Source organism: Trichechus manatus, unplaced genomic scaffold, assembly GCF_000243295.1.
Source record: "Trichechus manatus latirostris isolate Lorelei unplaced genomic scaffold, TriManLat1.0 scaffold00030, whole genome shotgun sequence".
In the NCBI taxonomy this organism is placed as follows: Eukaryota; Metazoa; Chordata; class Mammalia; order Sirenia; family Trichechidae; genus Trichechus; species Trichechus manatus.
The window spans coordinates 3348809-3367995 of NW_004443966.1; the positions used below are offsets into that span (position 1 = coordinate 3348809).

Below are 19187 nucleotides of genomic sequence, written 5' to 3' on the forward strand. Positions count from 1 at the left end.
CTGCACCCTGCGGTCCTGTGCTGGGTGGTATCTCAGTTGGTTAGATCCAACTGCACCCTGCGGTCCTGTGCTGGGTGGTATCTCAGGTCTCAGTACAGGTAGCCCCCGGTTCACAACCAGGCTCCTTTCCGACCACTGCGTCGTAAGTCAGTTCTGACATAAGGCAAATACCTCATTTCTGTTTGTTTACATTATTATTGCCTTTTATTATCAGTGTCTTTATAAATTCTATCCTTATTTATCTTTGAGGGGTTGGAAATATTAGCGTATTTCCAATAAACTTGCAGGTATATTTTAACACATACCTACACAAAAAAATACATGAATCATAAAAATTACTCCAACAAAGAAGCAGAGTTGGATGACGGTGTCATTTTGTCAGTTGCGGTAATAACTCCACTTGTGGAAGGTTCTGGATCATCTGGATTCCCTGGGAATGAGGATGGCGTTTCTAGTCAGAAAATTAGTGAGAGTTGTCTCTGTGGTCCTTTTCTTGTTTTCTTTATGTGTTACGTGGTAACATCTCACTGCTCCCCAAATCTGCCTGTCGACTTTAGCAAAGTAATCAGTGTTTGGGTCCATGTTTCAAGCAACTGAAGCCCCTGATTTAGTTTAGAAAATTAAATCTATACAGCAGTTTTGAATGGTAAATCACAAAACTGAACGTCTGTGAGTGAACATCTGAGAATGATAACCTCAGCAAACTATACACCGCAACGCTGTAAGTAGAACATATTCCTAACGATAAGATGTACGAAACGAAACAAACGGATGGTGGTAAGTGTGGTTCACCGAAACGCAAACGTGTTGTAAGTCGGTGGCTACCTGGACGGATCTTTAAGCCTTGGCTGGGAATTTCTTTCCATTTGTCCCAGACTTTCATGGTCTGTATACAGAATTTGGGGTTACCCCCTTCTCTGATTCTCTCTTTCGGCCTTGCTCTCACTTTTGGTGGCCCGGGTTATCCTGGGTTCCCTCTCCTGGTCCCTTCTGCTAGAATGATGGTCTTTCTCTTGAATTTTTACCGTCCTTCTGCTGCCACCACCATGGCTGTGCTGCTCTCGGGGCAAAGCTGCAAACAAACACAGAAGCCGAAAGGAAGACAAAACATTTTACGCTTGTCGCCGGCTCCAAGTTTCACCTGCCCTTCAGGATGTGCCCATCTTTGTTCAGTTTCCAGAGACCTCAGTCGCTGTGTTTGGTCTTTTGTACCGAGTTGATAGCTTTTATTTGCAGGAGGATCATTTGTTAAACACCCACTGCTCTATACTGGAGGTGCAGCTCTCACTCTTTCAGCAGGATATTGCAGTGGCCTCCCTGACTGGTCTTCCTGTCTCTAGTCTTATTTCCCTCCAATCCAGTTTTCACTTGGGAGCTCAAGTGATTAAAATAAAATTGAGTTCTGACCTTGCCTTTATGGGGTAGGGTGTAAGCTCCTTGTATTGGCATGCCTAGCCCTTGGTAACCAACTCTCGCCCACCTGCCTGTTCTCAGCCCAGTATGTCTGCACAAGTCTGCAATACTCATCCCCATGGCTTTTTCTTCCTCTCTTTCCCTTGACTACCTCCAGGAACCCCTCATGGACAATCCAGCTCCTCTCCCCATTTTGAGTTAAGTGTCCCCTCTGAATCCCCCCTGACATGGCATTTATCACATTGTTCTGTTATTTTCAGCTTACTTATCTATACCTACCATGAGATTGAGCTCCTCAGGTTGGAAATCATGCCACACTCATCCCTTTAGGTGCTAACTATGGTCCCTCACCCAGTTTCACATGCGGTCTGATACATAGTAGATACCCAATAATTTTTTTTTTTTTTTTTTTTTTACTGATGCATTAAATTTTCATGAGTCTAAAAAATTTTAGTTTCTGTGCTTCTGTAGGTATCTGATGTGCACTCATAGAGTTTTCATGAAATAGGACCAAGGATTTTGGGCTATCTGCCCCACTATTCACTGTATACCAACTAACTTTGTCTTTCATGCCCCCTAACTGTAGGTCCCAGACCCAGCAATCTGTGAAATCCTCATGATTACAGTCTTTACCCCAAGAAGGGATAAGGCCGTGGGATTGCGGAGCTTGTCAAAGGGCAGGCCTCTTCTGCCTCCCTCTTTCCTTGCGAATGGGGAGGCCAGATGTTGCTGGGGAAGCTGTGTGTGCGAATGGATGTTGTTGTCTCCCTGGCTGTAAGCCAGCACCCTTCTCCCATACGGAGAACCAGGTGATAGACCCAGAGCCATAGATCTGCCGTGGCTTGTCGTCTGCTAGGGCAGCTGGAAAGTATTCTCTTCTTGACACCATTTCCTATTTATCAGAAGGGATCTGTAGACCTTTACATTCTACAGGACACAGGTTTGTATAAGAGCTGCCACTCGCTCCTTGGAATCAGCCATTCAAAGCAGGAGCTATTGTACTATCACCCATATTCCTTGTAAAACAGATGCGCTTCTGTTTCCATAGTAACACTAGTTCCATGTGGTAACTAGTATCTCAGAATCATATTCCAACTTTGACTTCAACTTTAAAAAGCAAAAACAAATGCTCGACTTTTTTCTGGTTATGCACATAATATGCTCGTTGTAAAACATGTATACATCTATTTATTCAATAAATATTTATCGAGCATCTCCTACGTGTCATGCTTCAAGGATACAGCGAAGAAAATAGGCATGGTTGTTGCCTCATGATAGAAAAATACAGTAAATTACATAAAAATGTATAGAAGAACTTTAAAAAAAAAAAAAAAAAACCCCAATTCTCAACACACAGAGATAACCACTATCAACGTTTTTACGAAAAATGTTTGTGTTTTCTCTTTTCGGAATCTAGACCCTCCGTTCATCTGTTTCATTTCAACATCTTCACTTCTTTTGCTTCATTGACCTTCATTTCCCTCATGGGGCAAACTTCCAATTCCTGAGCATCTAATCATCAAACTGTGTAATATTTGGCTCTGGCCTGGAAAAAAGCTATTCAAAAATGCTAATTTTAGTCCCCATTGGCTTGTTCTACTTTATACGTTTGGGATTCAGAATTCTTCACACCTATGAAATAAGGAATTATTAAGTTAGAGAGGTATTTCCCACTAAATAAAATTAATAGACTTACTCATTTTATAGTTTAATGAGGGGGTGTTAAAAGTTGACCTGCACCTCATTTATAATTGCAAAAAAAAAAGATAAATACTTAAACACTCATCAATAAGATACTAGTTAAATAAATATGTCCATATAATAGAATGCTATGAATGCATTAAAATAGTTTGTTGACATAAAAATGAAACTAATAAGCGTGGAAAGATAACCCCAACCAATTGTTTAGTGGGGGAAAAAAAGCGGTTTATAGTACAGTTTAGGGTATTTAGTTTCTTTTCATTTATGTAAAATTGGATACATATGTATCCACACAAACAGAAAGCTCTCTGTAAAGATTCCGTCAATATTCAGTGACTATTTCTTTAACATCTACTATGGGCTGCTTGTCGTTGTTAGGTGTCATCAAGTCGATTTCGACTCAGTGACCCCGTGTGACAGAGTATAACTGCCCCAGAGGGTCTTCTAGGTGCTCAGTAAATATGTTGCCATAGATGTCCGCGCCACGGGAAAAACCCAGATACTGCAGATCAATTGTATCACACCTATTTGTGGGGAAACATATTTGCTTTACTAAGTACCTTTCGTTCTCATCCCTAGAATAATGAACTCCAAAGCAGGTTGGACTATTTAATAGAAACCCAGCCCAAGACCGATGTGGAAACGAGAGATGTCGGCGTGGGCTGTGACCTTCTACCCAGGTATCAGGAATTTCCTGTTTTTCTGACGCGAATTCCTCTTTGACTTAAGAAATACTTTATTGGGCTCTTATTACCAGAATTTCATTTTTTCTATCAAAAACCTCTCTGTAAAGGTAAGTGGTGTCTGCTGAGGAGTCTGCTGGTTTCCGCGGAAGCTGGAGCACTATGCAGGGTGAGGGGACAGCGAAGGAGAGACCTGGGCAGCCACTTTAGGGAGAGGTTGGCCCTATTAGTGAGTGCATTCATTCATTCATTCATTCATTCAACATCTCTGAGTATCTTCCTTGTGCCAGACAGCTGTGGTATAGAGAGGAATGAGATTTGGTTCCTGTCCCAGAGTGCAGCCTGGGTGGGGGAGACAGATAGGTAAGCAGACATTTATAACACTGTGAGAGAGACTTACAAGGTGTATTAGTAATATAGAGGTGAGAGGGTCTGAATTTTGAACAGAACGATTCTGACCCCAGTACCATAGCAGGGTGCTGTCAGAGCAGATGTTCGATAACTATAGACTGGCTCGCCCAGTTGCATTGCCGAGCTGGAGGGCCGACCTATTTGCCTGGGTGTCCTCTGTGTGAGGTTACAGGCTGTGACCCAGTAACCTGCCTTTGGTAGCTGACCCACTGGCTCTACACGCTCAGTACTGTGCTTGGCCAAAGAGGGCAGAACACAGGTTTACCCCAAGGACCCTAATCTCACGTGGCATGTGATTTAGGTAATCAGCGTCACCACGTGCTGGCCCACTGTGTGTGGGAGTGTCTGTTCTTGTGTATTTGGGACCATATGCGTGTATTGTGTCAGGCATGAGTAGCCCAGAAAAACGTAGACCCCTGGAAGCTGGCATGGTTCCATCTGGTGGGAAGGAACAGTGATGAGCCACTGACTTAGGATAAGGAACACGGGTTCTTACTGTAGTTGCCAGAAGCAGAGTACTGGCAGGCAGGTCTCTCATCCCAGGAGCCTGGGTTTCCTAACCTGTAAACTCAGAAGTCTGACCAGTGACTTCTCAGGTCGCTTCCAACCTACCATGGTGTGTTGTTGCTGTTGCTTTTTTGCCCTTGAGTTGGCCTGATGGCTACTCAGTGCTCAGTGGGATAGACTGTTGTGATCTACAGAGTTTTCACTGGCTGACATTCAGAAGTAGGTCACCAGGACTTTCTTCCTAGTCTTAGTCTGGAAGTTCCACTGAAACCTGTTCAGCATCATAGCAACAGGCAAACCCCCACTGACAGACGGGTGGTGGCTGCGCATGAGGTGTACTGGCCGGGAAGGGAGCCCAGGTCTCCTGCACGGAAGGCGTGAATTCTACCAGTCCCCCCACCGCTGTCCCCCCACTGCCCCCCACCACTGTCTCCCCACTGCCCCCCACCGCTGTCCCCCACTGCCCCCCACCGCTGTGTCCCCTTACCTTGCTAGTTTTACTCATAGCTGATGTTTCCTTTTTTGTTCATTCCAATGAGCCACTTGTCATTCTCAAAGAATTTACTGAAAGCAGTGTTAAGCTCTTTGACAATGTTCTTATTTCCATTGCTTGACTTTTGGGAAAAACAAGGCAATTTTGTCATCCTGATGTAATTAACAAAAATGTTAAAAAAAAAAATAAGGGCAGGGAAAAGACAATGTAAATTGAGCCTGGGTGTCATCAGCCTATAGTATATGTACATGATAAATCTTGCCAAAAAGAATGATGGATGGCGCTCAGGGATGCCTTGTAAAATAGAAATAGTTTGGTCATTTCCCCCTTTTTTATTTTTCAAGAACCAAGTGGCTTAGTCTACACTAATTGCCCACATAATAAATCTTGTTCGGCTAAGTCGGGTTCAGAACTATGCCTGAAACCAATAAATTGTTTGTTTTCTAATTCCCACATTTTGGCTTAAAATAAGCTTTTCAATTTGTATGCTGAAGTACAGCCTGAAGCAAACTTTTACGGCTAAGTTATGAAACCACAAAGCGGTTTTCATAATGGAAGTGCTGACAGACCCGTAACTTATGGCCACGGTGAACTTGGAAGCCACCTCAGTATGTAAAAGCAGCTTTTTCCATAAATGTAACATTTGGTTTCCCCCAGGATCTGTCTTTGTGCTTTAACTGCCTAGGTCAGTCAGCAGAGGAAATGGGGACTCCGTATCCGTGTTTCCGAGAAGGCAGAGTAGTATAGTATGTCATTCGTTTCCCCACAAGTATTTATGAAGTGCCTACTATGTGAAAGACGCAGCGCGAGTCTTGGTGCGGAATGTGGGTGTTTAGAGAGAAGTCAGCGCAGCACCTTTTCACCCGAGCTGCCTGGCGCTGCCTTGCTCTGAGCCACAGCTCCTGGGGAGGTCTTGGGATCCTGCGGAGGTGGGATAGGGGAGAGGTGGGAGCCAGGGAGTGCTGGTGAGGACATCCCAAAAATTACCTGAGTAGCTTACCTTTTAGTCTGCCGTATATGTTGAATTCCAAGTAAGATTTTTTTGAAGCCAAGTTCTATAGTCAAAACCAATTTGGACCATCTCTGTAAGACCCAAAGGTCAACAATTACCCTAAAACAAAGATGAGAAGATAAGGGGACAGGGAAACTAGAGTGCTGGAAATGGAACAATCAGAATGCCATTAAAGAGAATGATGACACATTGTGGAAAATGTAACTAATGTCGCTGAACAATTTGTGTAGAAATTGTCAACGGAAGCCTAATTTGCTGTGTAAACTTACACCAAAATCAGTAATTAAAATTTTTTTTAAAAACTATATTAAAGCAGAAAACAAACAAATTGGAAACCTCTGGTCTAGTTTAACGCCCATGTTTTATAGACACAAAAATCAAGGCCCTCAGAGACAAAGTAATTCCCTGGAAGCTGCACTGGAGCCAGAACTTCAGAGTCCTGGGGCTGTGTTCTTGCTACCACGCGGCCGTTCCATGTATAGTTTTAAAACAATAGAGAGAGAGTTGCTGAATTGTGCTGTGTATGTGCTAGCAGAATTTCTGGTTCTTACTTGACTTCAAGCTTGCATGGAACTAATAAAAGATTACATCATGTTTTCCAGCATATTTTTTAAACGGATTCTTTCAGCATCTTTTAGATCAATAAAATTATTGAATTGAACCTCAATCATACAGAAGGGTTTTGTGCTCACCCTCCGTCCTTCCTCCACCAAGAGCTTGGCACTACAGCCCCGTGGTCCGGTGGGGTGTCTCAGGCTGCCTGGGTTCCGTTTTTCACCTCACCCAGCTGTTGGCTGAGCACAGCCTTGGACCAGTTACTTAAGGCTCTCTAAAGCCTCAACCCCTTCCTCCTTAAGATGAGCTGAAAATGACAATACCTCATAGGGTTGCTGTGAGGCTTAAATGGAAGCATGTGCGTGAAGCATTTAGCACAGTAACTGGACTGGAGTGAAGCATTAAATAAATCACTTTATATTATTAACTAATAATATTTTTATTAACTAAACAAAAAGTTGATTATATTAGTAACTATTGTTACTAATATTATCTAAATCAAAACTAATTTTACATGTTAAACACTGTATCAAACACAAGTGAATTTGGGTATGCCGAGACAAGTTCACTAACTTAGTTTTTATTGGTGATAATTAGTGATTTTATTAAATGGGTTGATACCCCAATCAAGTGCGTAGTGCTAGAGGATGCACCGAACTCTTCAATTAAACTATGAGTGGTTTGAAACCCCTAGACTGTGCGTAGAACTCTGAAGGCTTGGTGACTGACGAGGTCTCTGTCAGCTGAGAATCGGCACGGTCCCCTGTGTTCTGGGCACACAGCCTCATTGTGGAGCAGCCCATGCCTGCTCGTTTCCCCTCATGCCTGCTCGTTTCCCCTCATGCCTGCTCGTTTCCCCTCATGCCTGCAGGTATTACCTGCTGTACTGTGGCTGACTGCATTGACGTCAGTTAGCACTGAGGAGCCCTGGTGGGGCAGCCGTTAAACGTTTGACTGCTCACTGAAAGGTTGGCGGTTCGAACCCACCCAGCAACTCGGCTTCCATAAAGATTACAGCCAAGAAAACCCTATGGGACAGTTCTGCTCTGTCACATGGGATCACTATGAGTTGGAATCAACTCCATAGCACCCAGCAACAACAGTTAAAGCTACTCTATTTTTTTTAAATTGACTTACTTTGTTAAAAATTCTTTTATTGTTTTTTAGGTGAAAGTTTACAGCACAGATTACTTTTTCATTTAAAAAAATTGATGCACAGATTGTTTTGTGATACTGGTTGCAATCCTCGCAATGTGTCAGCGCTCTCCCCCTTCCCCTTTCCACCTCGGTTTCTCTTTTGTTCAGTTTTCCTGTCCCTTCCTGCCTTCTCGTCTTTGCTTTGGGGCAGGTGTTGCGCATTTGGTCTTGTATACTTGATTGAAGTAAGAAGCAGTTTCCTCACATGTGTTACTGTTTGTTTTATAGTCCTGTCTAATCTTTGGCAGAAAGGTGGGCTTCGGGAGTGGATTTGTCCTGCTGAGAAAATGGGGTGGGATGAGACAATTCAAACTCAGCCTTTTCTTTGCTTGCATAGCCACTAAGCACCTCTCATTACTGCCCCCCCCCACCCCGTTTCTCCTGTCCCTGCCAGGACCGTGAGCTCCTTGTGACAAGGACCCTAGGTACCATCCTCTAGTCTGGTACTTGGCTGATGCTCCATAAACGTTAATTGGATGAATGAATGAAAGATACCCGCTAAGTTCTAAGGCTTGTGGACTTAGGCAGCAAACTCATAAATTATTTCTTAGTAGGTACACTTAGTGGGAGCCCTGGTGGAGCAATGGTTAAGAGCTCAGCTGCTAACCAAAAGGTCAGCAGTTCAAATCCACCAGCTGCTCCTTGGAAACCCTACGGGGCAGTTCTACTCCGTCCTGTAGGGTCGCTATGAGTCACAATCGACTTGACGGCAACAGGTTTTTTGGTTTTAGGTACAATTTAATGAAAAACATTCCTCATGGTCATAAGTGCCTGGTACACAGTAAGTACTTTTAAAAATGTGTGTGTTTTCATATATTGCTGATGCAGAGGACACACAGTTGTTTTTTGTCAAAGCTTCATTTGCTGATTCTACTATTGTGTCTCCCAGGGAGAAACAGAATTAACAATAGCCTGAATGCGTTAAAGAAGATGGTTGAATTTCAGTCCTGTAGCTGGGTGATCTGTGTGCCCAGAATCCTGTTGTTTCTGGTGATTCACTAAATAACATATCCCACTTCCTCTCCTAGAAGGATATGAGAGCCTATTTTTGAAGCCCAGAAGGTCGACCTTTATAAATGTTTCTGTTCTTGTTATGCTTTTAGGATATTGTCACTGGAGACCATTTCTGTTCTTTGGAAATTTCCCAGTGGTTGGCATAAATTGCCATCTGGCTTCTGCCCCTGGCACTCCACTGAACTGCCTGGTTAGGTCATCCCGGACCCCCGATCGATAGTTCCTGTAGACTCTGCTCTGTGGCAGTTGACATTATGACCAGTCACTCCTGCTCGAAACTCTCTCATGCCCTGGTTTCCTTTGTCATCCATCTGTGGAGTGATAGCTCAGTGCCTGGGCTATGTGAACTGCTGGGGTCATGAAGATGAATGATGAGGGGTTGACACCTTTACAGAAATCATGCCTCGTAGGGGAGACAGATGAGCAGACCACTGTGGGCAGTAAGATGCTTCCAGGGCTGTGTTGGAAGGCTGTGTAACAGTCATTTTCAAGGTGCCTGTTATGGTAGGAGGGTGGCGGCAGGAAGGAAGACATACTGAATCTCTCGGAGGGAGACCCTTGAAGTTGAAAATTCTCCCCATGCTTCTAATCCGCCCCTTTAAGAAGCTGTCTCCTCTCCGCGCTTTGGTTGAAATTGTCGCAGGGCAATGGGAGGTGATACTAATGGGAAACTTGAGTGTAGGTGAACCTGGTGGAAGCACAGGGTTGAGCACCACTGTCCAAGGAAGCTGTGAGTGCATAAAGGACTGATCATTTCTGTCACTGGGGTGAGAACGGGCGTGCCAGCGGGGCAAGATCAGGGGAAGTGTTGTAGAGGACATGAATGTTTGGTTTGAGTCTTGAAATCCGTATGATTAGGGATATATCCAAGGCGGTGGAGACAGCACAAGAAAGACAGAGAGACGTGAAGCAATCAGTGTAGTAAATTCTGGGAACTGTATGCTGCTCGGCAAAGTCAGACAGGAGATACCAAGGAGATGGTGGTGGGCGCTTGGACCATGCCGAGGAGTTGGTGCTCCGCCCGGAAGCCATGGGGAGACTTGGAAGAGTTTTAAGAACAGTAATATGCACCAATTGTCTTTTTGGGAAAGTATCTTTGAAAGCAAAGTGAATAGGATTTGGAGAGAAGGCAGGGAGACCGTTGGGGACACTATTCCAAAATTCACAGCTGGATTACGATGGCTTGAACCAGGGCTGTGGCTAAGGGAGTAGAAAAGAGAAGTTGCAGAACAGTTGTTAAGGAGGTAGACTTCGTCCTGCTTTGTGAATGGTTCACAGGGGAAGTTAGAGGAAAGAGAGTTCACTCTTGTCTCTCACGCACCCAGCTGGTCATTGCGTTAGTCAGGATACGCAATGTGACAAGCAGCTCACGATCTCAGTGGCTTTGCGCAGTAAAGACTGACTTCTCTCATGTCACACTTCTGGCCAGGTTGGCATGGGCTTTGCTCACACAGTCATCTGGGAACCCAGGGTTCTTCCATCTAGGGACTCTGCCTGGACTTTGGAGTCCTCCTGGTTCCTCCACCATGTTCTCTGTGTTTAAGGGAAGAGAGGGCATGGAGGGTTATGTGGGAGGCTTTTTACAGGCTAAACGTGGAAGTCCTGTGCATCATTTCCACCCATTTGGTCACATGGCCCACCTAATGGCAAGGGGGATGGAGAAGTATAGTCTAGTTATGTGTCCAGGAGGAAAAAGAAATGGAGTTTGTGTCGCTGTCTTAGCCACCAGATCCTTTTCATTCTACCTCTCGGCTATCTCCCAGATCTTGCCTTGCTACCTCACCTCCAGCGCTACTGCTATAATTCAGGTTCTCATTGTCTCTCGCCTCTTAAACAGCAGGAGTTTAACCTTCTTGCCTCCAGGCTAGCCTCTATGCAGTGAGCCAGAGTCATCTTGCCAGAATAAAAATATCACATCTCTCCCTAAAAACCTCTAGTGGCTCCCTATCTCCGTCTGAAAGGAGCCCTGGGTGGTGCAACGGTTAAGTGCTTGGCTGTTAACGGAAGGGTTGGAGTGGCGGTTCAAACCCACCCAGCGGCTTCTTTAGAGACAGACCTGGTGATCTGCTTCTGTAAAGATGCCAGCCAAGACAACCCTCTGGGGCAGTTCCACTCTGTCACATGGGATCGCTGTGAGTCAGAATCTATTCAATGGCCACCCAGAATAACAACAACATCCCCTTCGGAACTCCTTGTGAGGCACATGGGGACCTTCTCCCCTGGGCCCCAACCTGTCTCACTTGCCTCGTCTTCTTCCACTTCTGTCATGAACTCTTTGCTTCAGCCCCACTAAACCTATCCCACGCCCAAGGCAGGTATGTTCATCCTTGACTTTGCATTGCTGTCCCCTCTGCCTAGAATCCCCGTCTCCTCCTCGCTCGATTGACGAAAGCCGAGGCGTCCTTCAGGATCCACCCTCCCTTCGTGGATTTCCCCATGCGCTCCTGGTGATGCTAAACCCTTCTCCCCTCAGTTTGCCCATAATATGTTCATGCTTGTATTGCTTGGCGTCCTGGCAGAGAGGGAAGATTGAAGAGTTAAATGAAGGCACTGTTTACAAACGCTCGAGTGGCTGTAAGGGAAACACACTCTGGAGCTAGCAACAGTGGACGCTGTTACAGCCTGGGTCTGAAGAGGCTGGGAGAAGGCAGTAGATGAGAACGAGGGGAGAGGACTGCCCCATGGGAGCTGTGGCCTCTGGTGGAGGAATGCAGCCAACTACCAAGCTGCAGGGGAGCCCTGGTGCTGCAGTGTTTATGCGCTTGGCTGCTAACCGAAAGATCGGTGGTTCAAATCCACCCAGTGGCTCCGTGGAAGAAAGACCCAGCAATCTGCTCCCATAAAGATTAACCAAAAAAACAAATAAACCAAACCTATTGCCACTGAGTCGATTCCAACTCATAGCAGCCTAGAAAACCCTCCGGGCAGTTCTGCTCTGTCACATGGGGTCGCTATACGTTGAAAATCGACTCAATGCCACTTAACAGCAGTCAAGCTGCAGCCTGGCTGGGCAGGGGGGGGAAGATCCTGACCTCTCTGTCCTCCCACTCTGCTCCCTTGCTGGCCTCTCCCAACTAGTCAGAACCAGCTGGAAGCCGAAGGGCAAAGCAGGCCATGAGACAGACCTCCCAGGTCAGCTTCCCGGGCACAGAGCAGGACGAAGGGGCAGAGTGGATCTGGCTGGGCAAACAGAGATCTCCAGCACCGTTCTGTGAGTCTCTGTCATGGCACCTAACACATCATATTAAAATTATTTATGTCCCTTGAAGGCAGTTTTGTGCTTTTCTGAGTCATTGATGCCTAGCACAGCCTTTTAGGAGTTGCTCAAGTAATGGCTCCTTTGTTATTGTTAACTGCCGTCGAGTTGGCCCTTGACTCAAGGCAACCCATGCACAGCAGAGTAAACTGCTGCGCGCAGCATGATCAACTGTGGATCAGACCGTCGGGATCCGTAGGGTTCTCACTGGCTGGTTTTTGGAATTAGATGGCCAGGCCTTCCTTCCTAGTCTGTCAACTCCTCTGAAGCCTGCTCAGCATCATAGCAACACCCAAGCCTCCACTGACACATGGGTGGTGGCTGTGCATGAGGTGCATTGGCCAGGAATCGAACCCTGGTCTCTTGCACGGAAGGCGAGAATTCTATCACTGAATGACCAATGCCTCCCTGGTTGCTCAGTGATGGTGAAATGAAATAGGAAAATGTGTTATTACAGTCTTTTTAAGTGCTGAAAACCAGCTCCTAGACTTGTCTTAAGCACACGAGGAGCATGGAGCATTTTGTCTCATCTTCCTGACCCGCTTTTCCCACTTCTCAGCCAGCCAGCCAGGACCCGTGAAATCACAATACCTTCCAGGAGCTACACCCCGTACACAAGAGTCCTGGAGTTAAGCATGAAGAGAACCCTGACCTAGACCCCCGCATAAGTGCGCTTCTCACAGACGGACGCAGACCCTGAACTCTTCAGGTCTGGAAAGAGTGACCTTTGCTCCCTCACATACACAGTTAAGCCAGAATGGAACTTGCTGAGGTTCTGATCCACTTCCAAGATACGAGGGAACACGAGGGCGCCGGGGAGGAAGGAGAGAGAGGTGTACGAGGCCGTGTTTCAAACGCTCAAGCAGCACACCCTGCTGTACTGTACGGTCGTTTGTTTCCCGCGCAGACCCTAAAATCCTGTCAGGAGAATTCCCTCACAGTTTATTTTCTGTTTTACTAGACTTTGGTTGGGAGGAAAAAGGACATTAATCTGAAATCCATGTCAGGATCATTTGTTACAGTGTGAAGGTTTTGTTTACCTGTACAAGTATTAGAGGTGGCATTTCTCTGGTACAGAGGAGTCCGTCCACAGGAGCGGGGGCCCCTGTGGAAGCGGGGGGCCCCTGTGAAAGCGGGGACACCTGTGGAAGCAGGGGCACCTGTGGAAGCGGGGGCCCCTGTGGAAGTGGGGGGCCCCTGTGAAAGCGGGGGCCCTGTGGAAGCGGGGGGCCACTGTGGAAGCGGGAGCCTGGAAGGGAAGGGCTCCCAGCGCGCGGACGCTGTGCCCCCTGGGGCCCAAGGATCTGCGCAGGGTTTGTGGAGCCCTGGGTGGAGCTGGTCCTCGCGGGGGCCAGACATCTCCAAGCTTCAGTCTGACGTACCAGGTCGTGGTTTGATTTGTGCCTTGTGCCTTCACCGGGCCAGCTGAAATCACTGTGTTTATACACCCTGTGGTTTGTTTCTCTCTCACTTTAGCTTACAGAGAATTTTGTTCGCTGTGGAAATGTCAGTCTTTAATGTTTTCGGTATTAGCTGGTGTTTTTGTGAAATGAGTAATCTCTTCCTGCGTGCTCTGCCTTGAGAATATAGCCCATGTCACAGGTATTTAATAAATGCCGTATATTTTGTTCTACTGGTGTTATCCCTGTGTTTCATCCATGGCCGTGTCGGCGGGTAGAGACCAGAGTCAGGGCTGGAGGGAGCGTCATGACCCGTACAAGTATTTATACACCGTAAGATAGTGTAGTGAATGTGTGTGTATGTGTGTGTAAGTCTGTCTGTGAGTGTGTCTGTGTGTGTGTGTCTATATGTGTATGTCTGTGGGTGAGTGTATATGTGTCTCTGTGCGTATGTGTGTGAGTGTATGTGTGAGTGTGTGTCTCTGTGTGTGTTTATGTGTGTCTGTGTATGTGTGTATGTGTGTGGTGTGTGTGTGTCTGTGTGTGTGCGAGTGTGTGTGTGAGTGTGTATGTATGTGTGTGTTTGTGTGTGTCTGTGTGTCTGTGTGTGTCTGTGTATGTGTCTGAGTGTGTGTGTGTATGTATATGTGTGTGTGTGCGTGTTTAATCCCTGAAATGTAGCTAGGTAACCCACCTTCTGGAAAGAGTGAGGTACTTTCATGGTTTCAAAATGCAAAAATTGTTTTTCCTTTTTAAATTCTCCCTCCCTCGTGCCCAAACTCCCCACCCCTTATTCTCCCCACCCCAGTCCATCAATCAATCGGTCAACAAACAAACATCAAGGAAATGCAGCTGGGTAAGTCACTGTGAGGCAGGAGAGTACCCTGAGGAAACTCTTCTCTGGAGCCAAGTCTGTATTTAATTCCTGGCTGTGGAAGCTTGGTAAGTAACAAAACCTCTCTGAGTATCCGTTTCATCCCCAAAAGCTTGGGATCAGTCACACCTACCTGGTAGGCCGTCGTGATGGCCGGATGAGATGATTCACGGACGGCACCTGGGCAGCGGTTGTTGTCGTTCTGTAGGTTTGTGTTAAAGGGCTGCACCCTCCGGGTCCTCTCTGTAGTGGGCATGTCCTAGCCACCAGCAAGCCTTGTCCTGTGGATAGCAGCAAGGAGGGGCATTTAGGGCACAGGGAGGTCTTGGGACCAGTGGATAGGGAACCTGGACTCTGAGAGTGGCAGAGGGCCCTGGGAACCCCCCAGACCTGGAGAAGCTGATCTGGAAGTGACAGCCACCGCGTAGCCCTTATCAGTCCCAAACCTTAATTGATGGCGGTGGTGTGGCTCCCTTGGGAGCTGCTCAGGCCAAGTGGAACCTGCTCCACCCCATCCGTTGTCCTCAGAGCCCTGGGTGTGGCTCCAGCCAGTCAAACCCAGTTTACTAGCCTACGTGCCAAAGAAAAAATGCCGTTTGTCTCACTGCACCTGCCGCCCTGATAACCTGTGTAGCCCATGACGTTTGTGTGTACCTGCTTGTGAGGGAAGGTATGACAGGCTCTGCCTCCCTGTGCTCAGGGAGCTGGATTTGAGGTGTACTCCCGCTTGCTCTTTGCCTGCCCGCTTGCAGTAAACGCTCTCGCTCTCTCCTCGCCTCGGGCGCCTGTATTGATGAGAAGCCGCACCAAGCGGGATCGGCTATGGGTAACAGAAGCAGTTTCTAAATGAAACGCAATGGCTTAAACATGTCCCTTTTAAGGAGACCAAAGCAGAAAGGAAAAACTTCTCCACAAACACTTCCACATCCCCTCCTTTCTTTCTTAAGACAAGCCAGAAAAAGACAAAAGAAAAACTGAGTAACTTTAAATCTGAAGAAGGCCCGGGGCCGTTCCACAGCATCAGAGGTGGTCCCTGTCTGGCCCTTGCGTTTCTTCAGTACGTCTGCAGAAAGGCTACCTCGAGCGGTCCGAGATAGGACAGACTGCAGATGGAAGAGACCGAAAGAGAGCCGATCCTTGAGATCCCTGTCGAAGTTAGCTAGTGATCCCGACCCTCCATCCGACAGCCTGCGTTCATCAACCTCTTCACGAGCCTGGGTGCTGGGTAGAATTGGGGAATGAGCTCTGATATCACATAGTACATTCATCTCACAGAAATCATTTTTTTAAAGGCCGGGAATTTAAAGTATTGTGTTTTTTAAAAAATACCAAAATAAAAATACTTTAGAATAATGCCTCAGTTAATATTTTCATTTCAATCCTCCTAGACTTTTTAAACACACACACAAAGCCCTATACTGTTTACTTTGTTTTGTTTGTTAAACAATGTGACCCTCTGCCGCGAAGTCCGGCCACTGCTCAGTAGTGTGTGCCTTGGGCATGTCACGGAACCTCCCTGAGCCCCTGTAAAACGGGAAAATGACCTTTCTTTCCGAATGGAAGTTGTTGTGAAGATTAAATGACTTAACACACGCGAAGGTCTTAGACTATGCTTGGCACATCGTAAGCACTTAATAAAAGTTGCTTATTATCATTATGGGAGTCTCAGGGTGGTGCAAACAGTTAACCCTCTTGGCCGCTAACCGAAAGCTTGGAGTCCGCCCAGAGGTGCCTTGGAAGAAAGGCCTGGCAATCTATTTCCAAAAAAATCAGGCACTGAAAACCCTATGGAGCACAGTTCTACTCTGACACACATGGGGTCAGCGTGAATCAGAATCAATTGGACAACTGGTTTATTAGCATTACGTACCTTTGTAACCACTTTTCACTTGTGATCATTCTTTTATATCAATAAATATAGACCGATACCATTGTGTCTTACAGTTAATTGGATTCCATTTTATTGATGTACCATAATTACTCGACCTATCCCCTAATGCTGGCATTTTGAGGATTGTTTTTAAGCAGAGTCCTTTGATGAACCATCTTGTACACACGTCTGCGTACACTTGTCTGTTTTCCCAGGATCAAGTCCTAGAGAAGGAACCGCGAGATCGAAAGTTATGCACATTTTAAGTCGTTTCATGCATACAGTCCACTTTGGCCTGGATACGTGGACCCGTTGAAAGTCACCAACAGGATGAGCGTATGGTTTCCTGATCCCTTTGCCAACACTGGGAGGGAGAAATGAAGAGTGTATAAAGTGCTGTCTTTAGGCAGACACATCCCCCAAACAGGCAGTGAGACAAGTTCCTTCAGGATATTGCCTTTGAATAGCTAAGCTCATGGACCGCGCAGGTGTGGGCTGCAGGCTTGTAGGCGTCCCTGGGCCCAGAGAGTGGAAACAGGACTGGGGTCAGAAGGAGCGGTGTCCCCCAGGGCCCAGGAATCGGGGCCTGCTGCTTGGTGAGCCAGAAGCAAGAGCCAGCCGCCAAAGGAGGCCCGCCCCTGCCTTCCACGGAGTCAGAAAACTAGCCAGGGGGCCTTAGGCCTGGGTTGGGGTTTTAGTCTGGGGGGGGCATGCCCGCTAGGATGATTTCGGGGCCAGCCAGGGAGAGAGAAGAAGGCCTGGGAAGCTCTTGGAGTCGGGTGGTGTGACAGGGTGCCCCCTCTGGAGGGCACACCAACCATGACCCCCCCTGAGCTGGCCTGTGTGTTTGCTCTGGGTGCCCACCTGCCCCCGAGCAAATGCCATCTGCTTGCTCCGGGATCTCCAGGCTGGTCCCTGGTAGGGCTGGGGTGTGTCAGTGTGTGTATGTGGGCTGGGGGATTAGGGGGGTGACAGGAAGGGCAGGATTTCTTTCTGTCCTGGCTCAGGCTATGCTGATCTTCTTGACACCCAGACCTGAGACTCAGTTCAGTTCAACCAGCACGTACCAGCTACTGAGTCAGATGCTGAGGAGACGCAGACAGGGACTTCGAGTCTCTCGCCCCCTCCAAAGCCTTTCCCGGTAGGTCCGGCCCCTCCTGACGTCTTTTGTCTCTGAATCCCAGGAGGACTTCTTTTTCAGCCCCTTCTTTTCTGCTCTTCTTCATCTAATGCTTGATCATCAAGTCCATTTCGTGTCCTTCCAGCCACTTAGAGGGGACACATTCCATACTTTGATAAGCATGAAGAAATCTACAAATGAAAGTCTTCCAGAAAGAATCCTGGCTGGGGGGAAGTAAAGGCACCAAGAGTTCCTGAGTCAGACACAGCAGACATACACTGAATCTTCACAAGAGTCTATGAGGAAGAAGATGTTGTCAGCGCCATTTTGTGGATAAGGAAATGGAAACACACAGAGATATGAACGTTCCCTGAAACCAGCCCGGCCTGTCTGCTCCAGAACACGGGTGGGAGGCCTGAGGAGGCCCTAGGTGGGGACAGAAAGCAGACTGGTGGTTGCCAGGGGCTGGTTAGAGGGGAGGATGGGAGTGACTGCTAATGGGTATGGGTCTCCTTTTTGGGGTGATGCGAGAGTTCTGGAACTAGACAGCGCTGATGGAAGAACAACATTGTGAAGGCGCTTAAAGCTGCCGAATTGTACACTTTAAAGTGGTTACAACGGAAAATTTTATGTTATTGTGTATTGTTCCACGATAATAAGAAAAAAAAACTCTACAGATGGTAAATCATTTTGAAGAAAATGTGCAAAACCTTCAAGAGGCTACCAGTAGGTGAAAACGTGAGCCCGGTTAATACATCTGGTCTTTACATACTCTCATAACTATGCAGTATTACAGCCGAAAGAGACCTCCGAAGCAACAGTCTAATCGGTCGTTCCAGTAGCAAAAGTAAACTTCTCACTATTTTCTGGGTTTTTTTGTTTTCTTTGTTTTCCTCCTGCCTTTGTGAGGGTTTTAATGCAATGAGGAAACATTGCTGGCTGCCCCAGGAAGCAGCTTTGCCTATGACACGTGGAATTGCATCCCCAGAGTAAGACTGTCGTGTGGAGCATGAGAAATAGCAGGGATGAATTTCCCACCGTTGCACCAGTAACTGACACCTGTTATTAGTTCTCCTGGAGCCCTGGTGGCGCAGTGGTTAAGAGCTTGGCTGCTCACCAAAAGGTCAGCAGCACGAATCCACCAGCCGCTCCTTGGAAACCCTATGGGGCAGTTCTAGTCTGTCCTATAAGGTCTCTGTGAGTCGGAATTGACTCAGTGGCAATGGGTTTGGTTTTTTTGGTATTAGTACTACTAAGGAGCCCCGGTTGCTCAATGGTTAAGCACTTGGCTGCCAACCAGAAGGTTGATGGTTTGAACCCAACAGCCGCTCCATGGGAGAAAGATATGGCAGTCTGCTTCCATAAAGATGAAACCTATTGCTGTCAAGTCGAATCTAAGTCATAAAGAACCTATAGGACAATGAGAACTGCCCCACAGGGTTTCCAAGGCTGGTGGGAAGACTACCACATCTTTCTCTTGTGGAGCATCTGGTGGGTTCGAACCCCAACCTTTTGGTTGGCAGCCGAGCACTTAACCACTGCGCCACCAAGGCTCTTTAGAAACACTATGGGGCAGTTTTAGCCGGTCGTATATGCTCACCATGAGTCGGGATCGACCCAGTGGGAATGGGCTTGGTTTGGGTTTGGTGTTAGTACCACCAGTACTGGAAAGGTGGTGTTG

The 19187-nt window shown here is 47.0% G+C and overlaps 1 protein-coding gene across 1 annotated transcript in view; it reads left to right on the top strand.

Moving 5' to 3' along the window:
- The window catches only part of MYZAP (myocardial zonula adherens protein), a 96264-nt gene extending 82355 nt beyond the window's left edge, over positions 1 to 13909 (top strand). The window contains exons 12-13 of the mRNA XM_023729670.1: positions 3694 to 3794; positions 12802 to 13909. Coding sequence (XP_023585438.1) covers positions 3694 to 3794; positions 12802 to 12898 — 198 coding nt within the window. The 3' untranslated portion in view covers positions 12899 to 13909. The remainder of the gene's footprint in view (positions 1 to 3693; positions 3795 to 12801) is intronic.
- The last annotated feature ends 5278 nt before the right edge of the window (positions 13910 to 19187 follow it).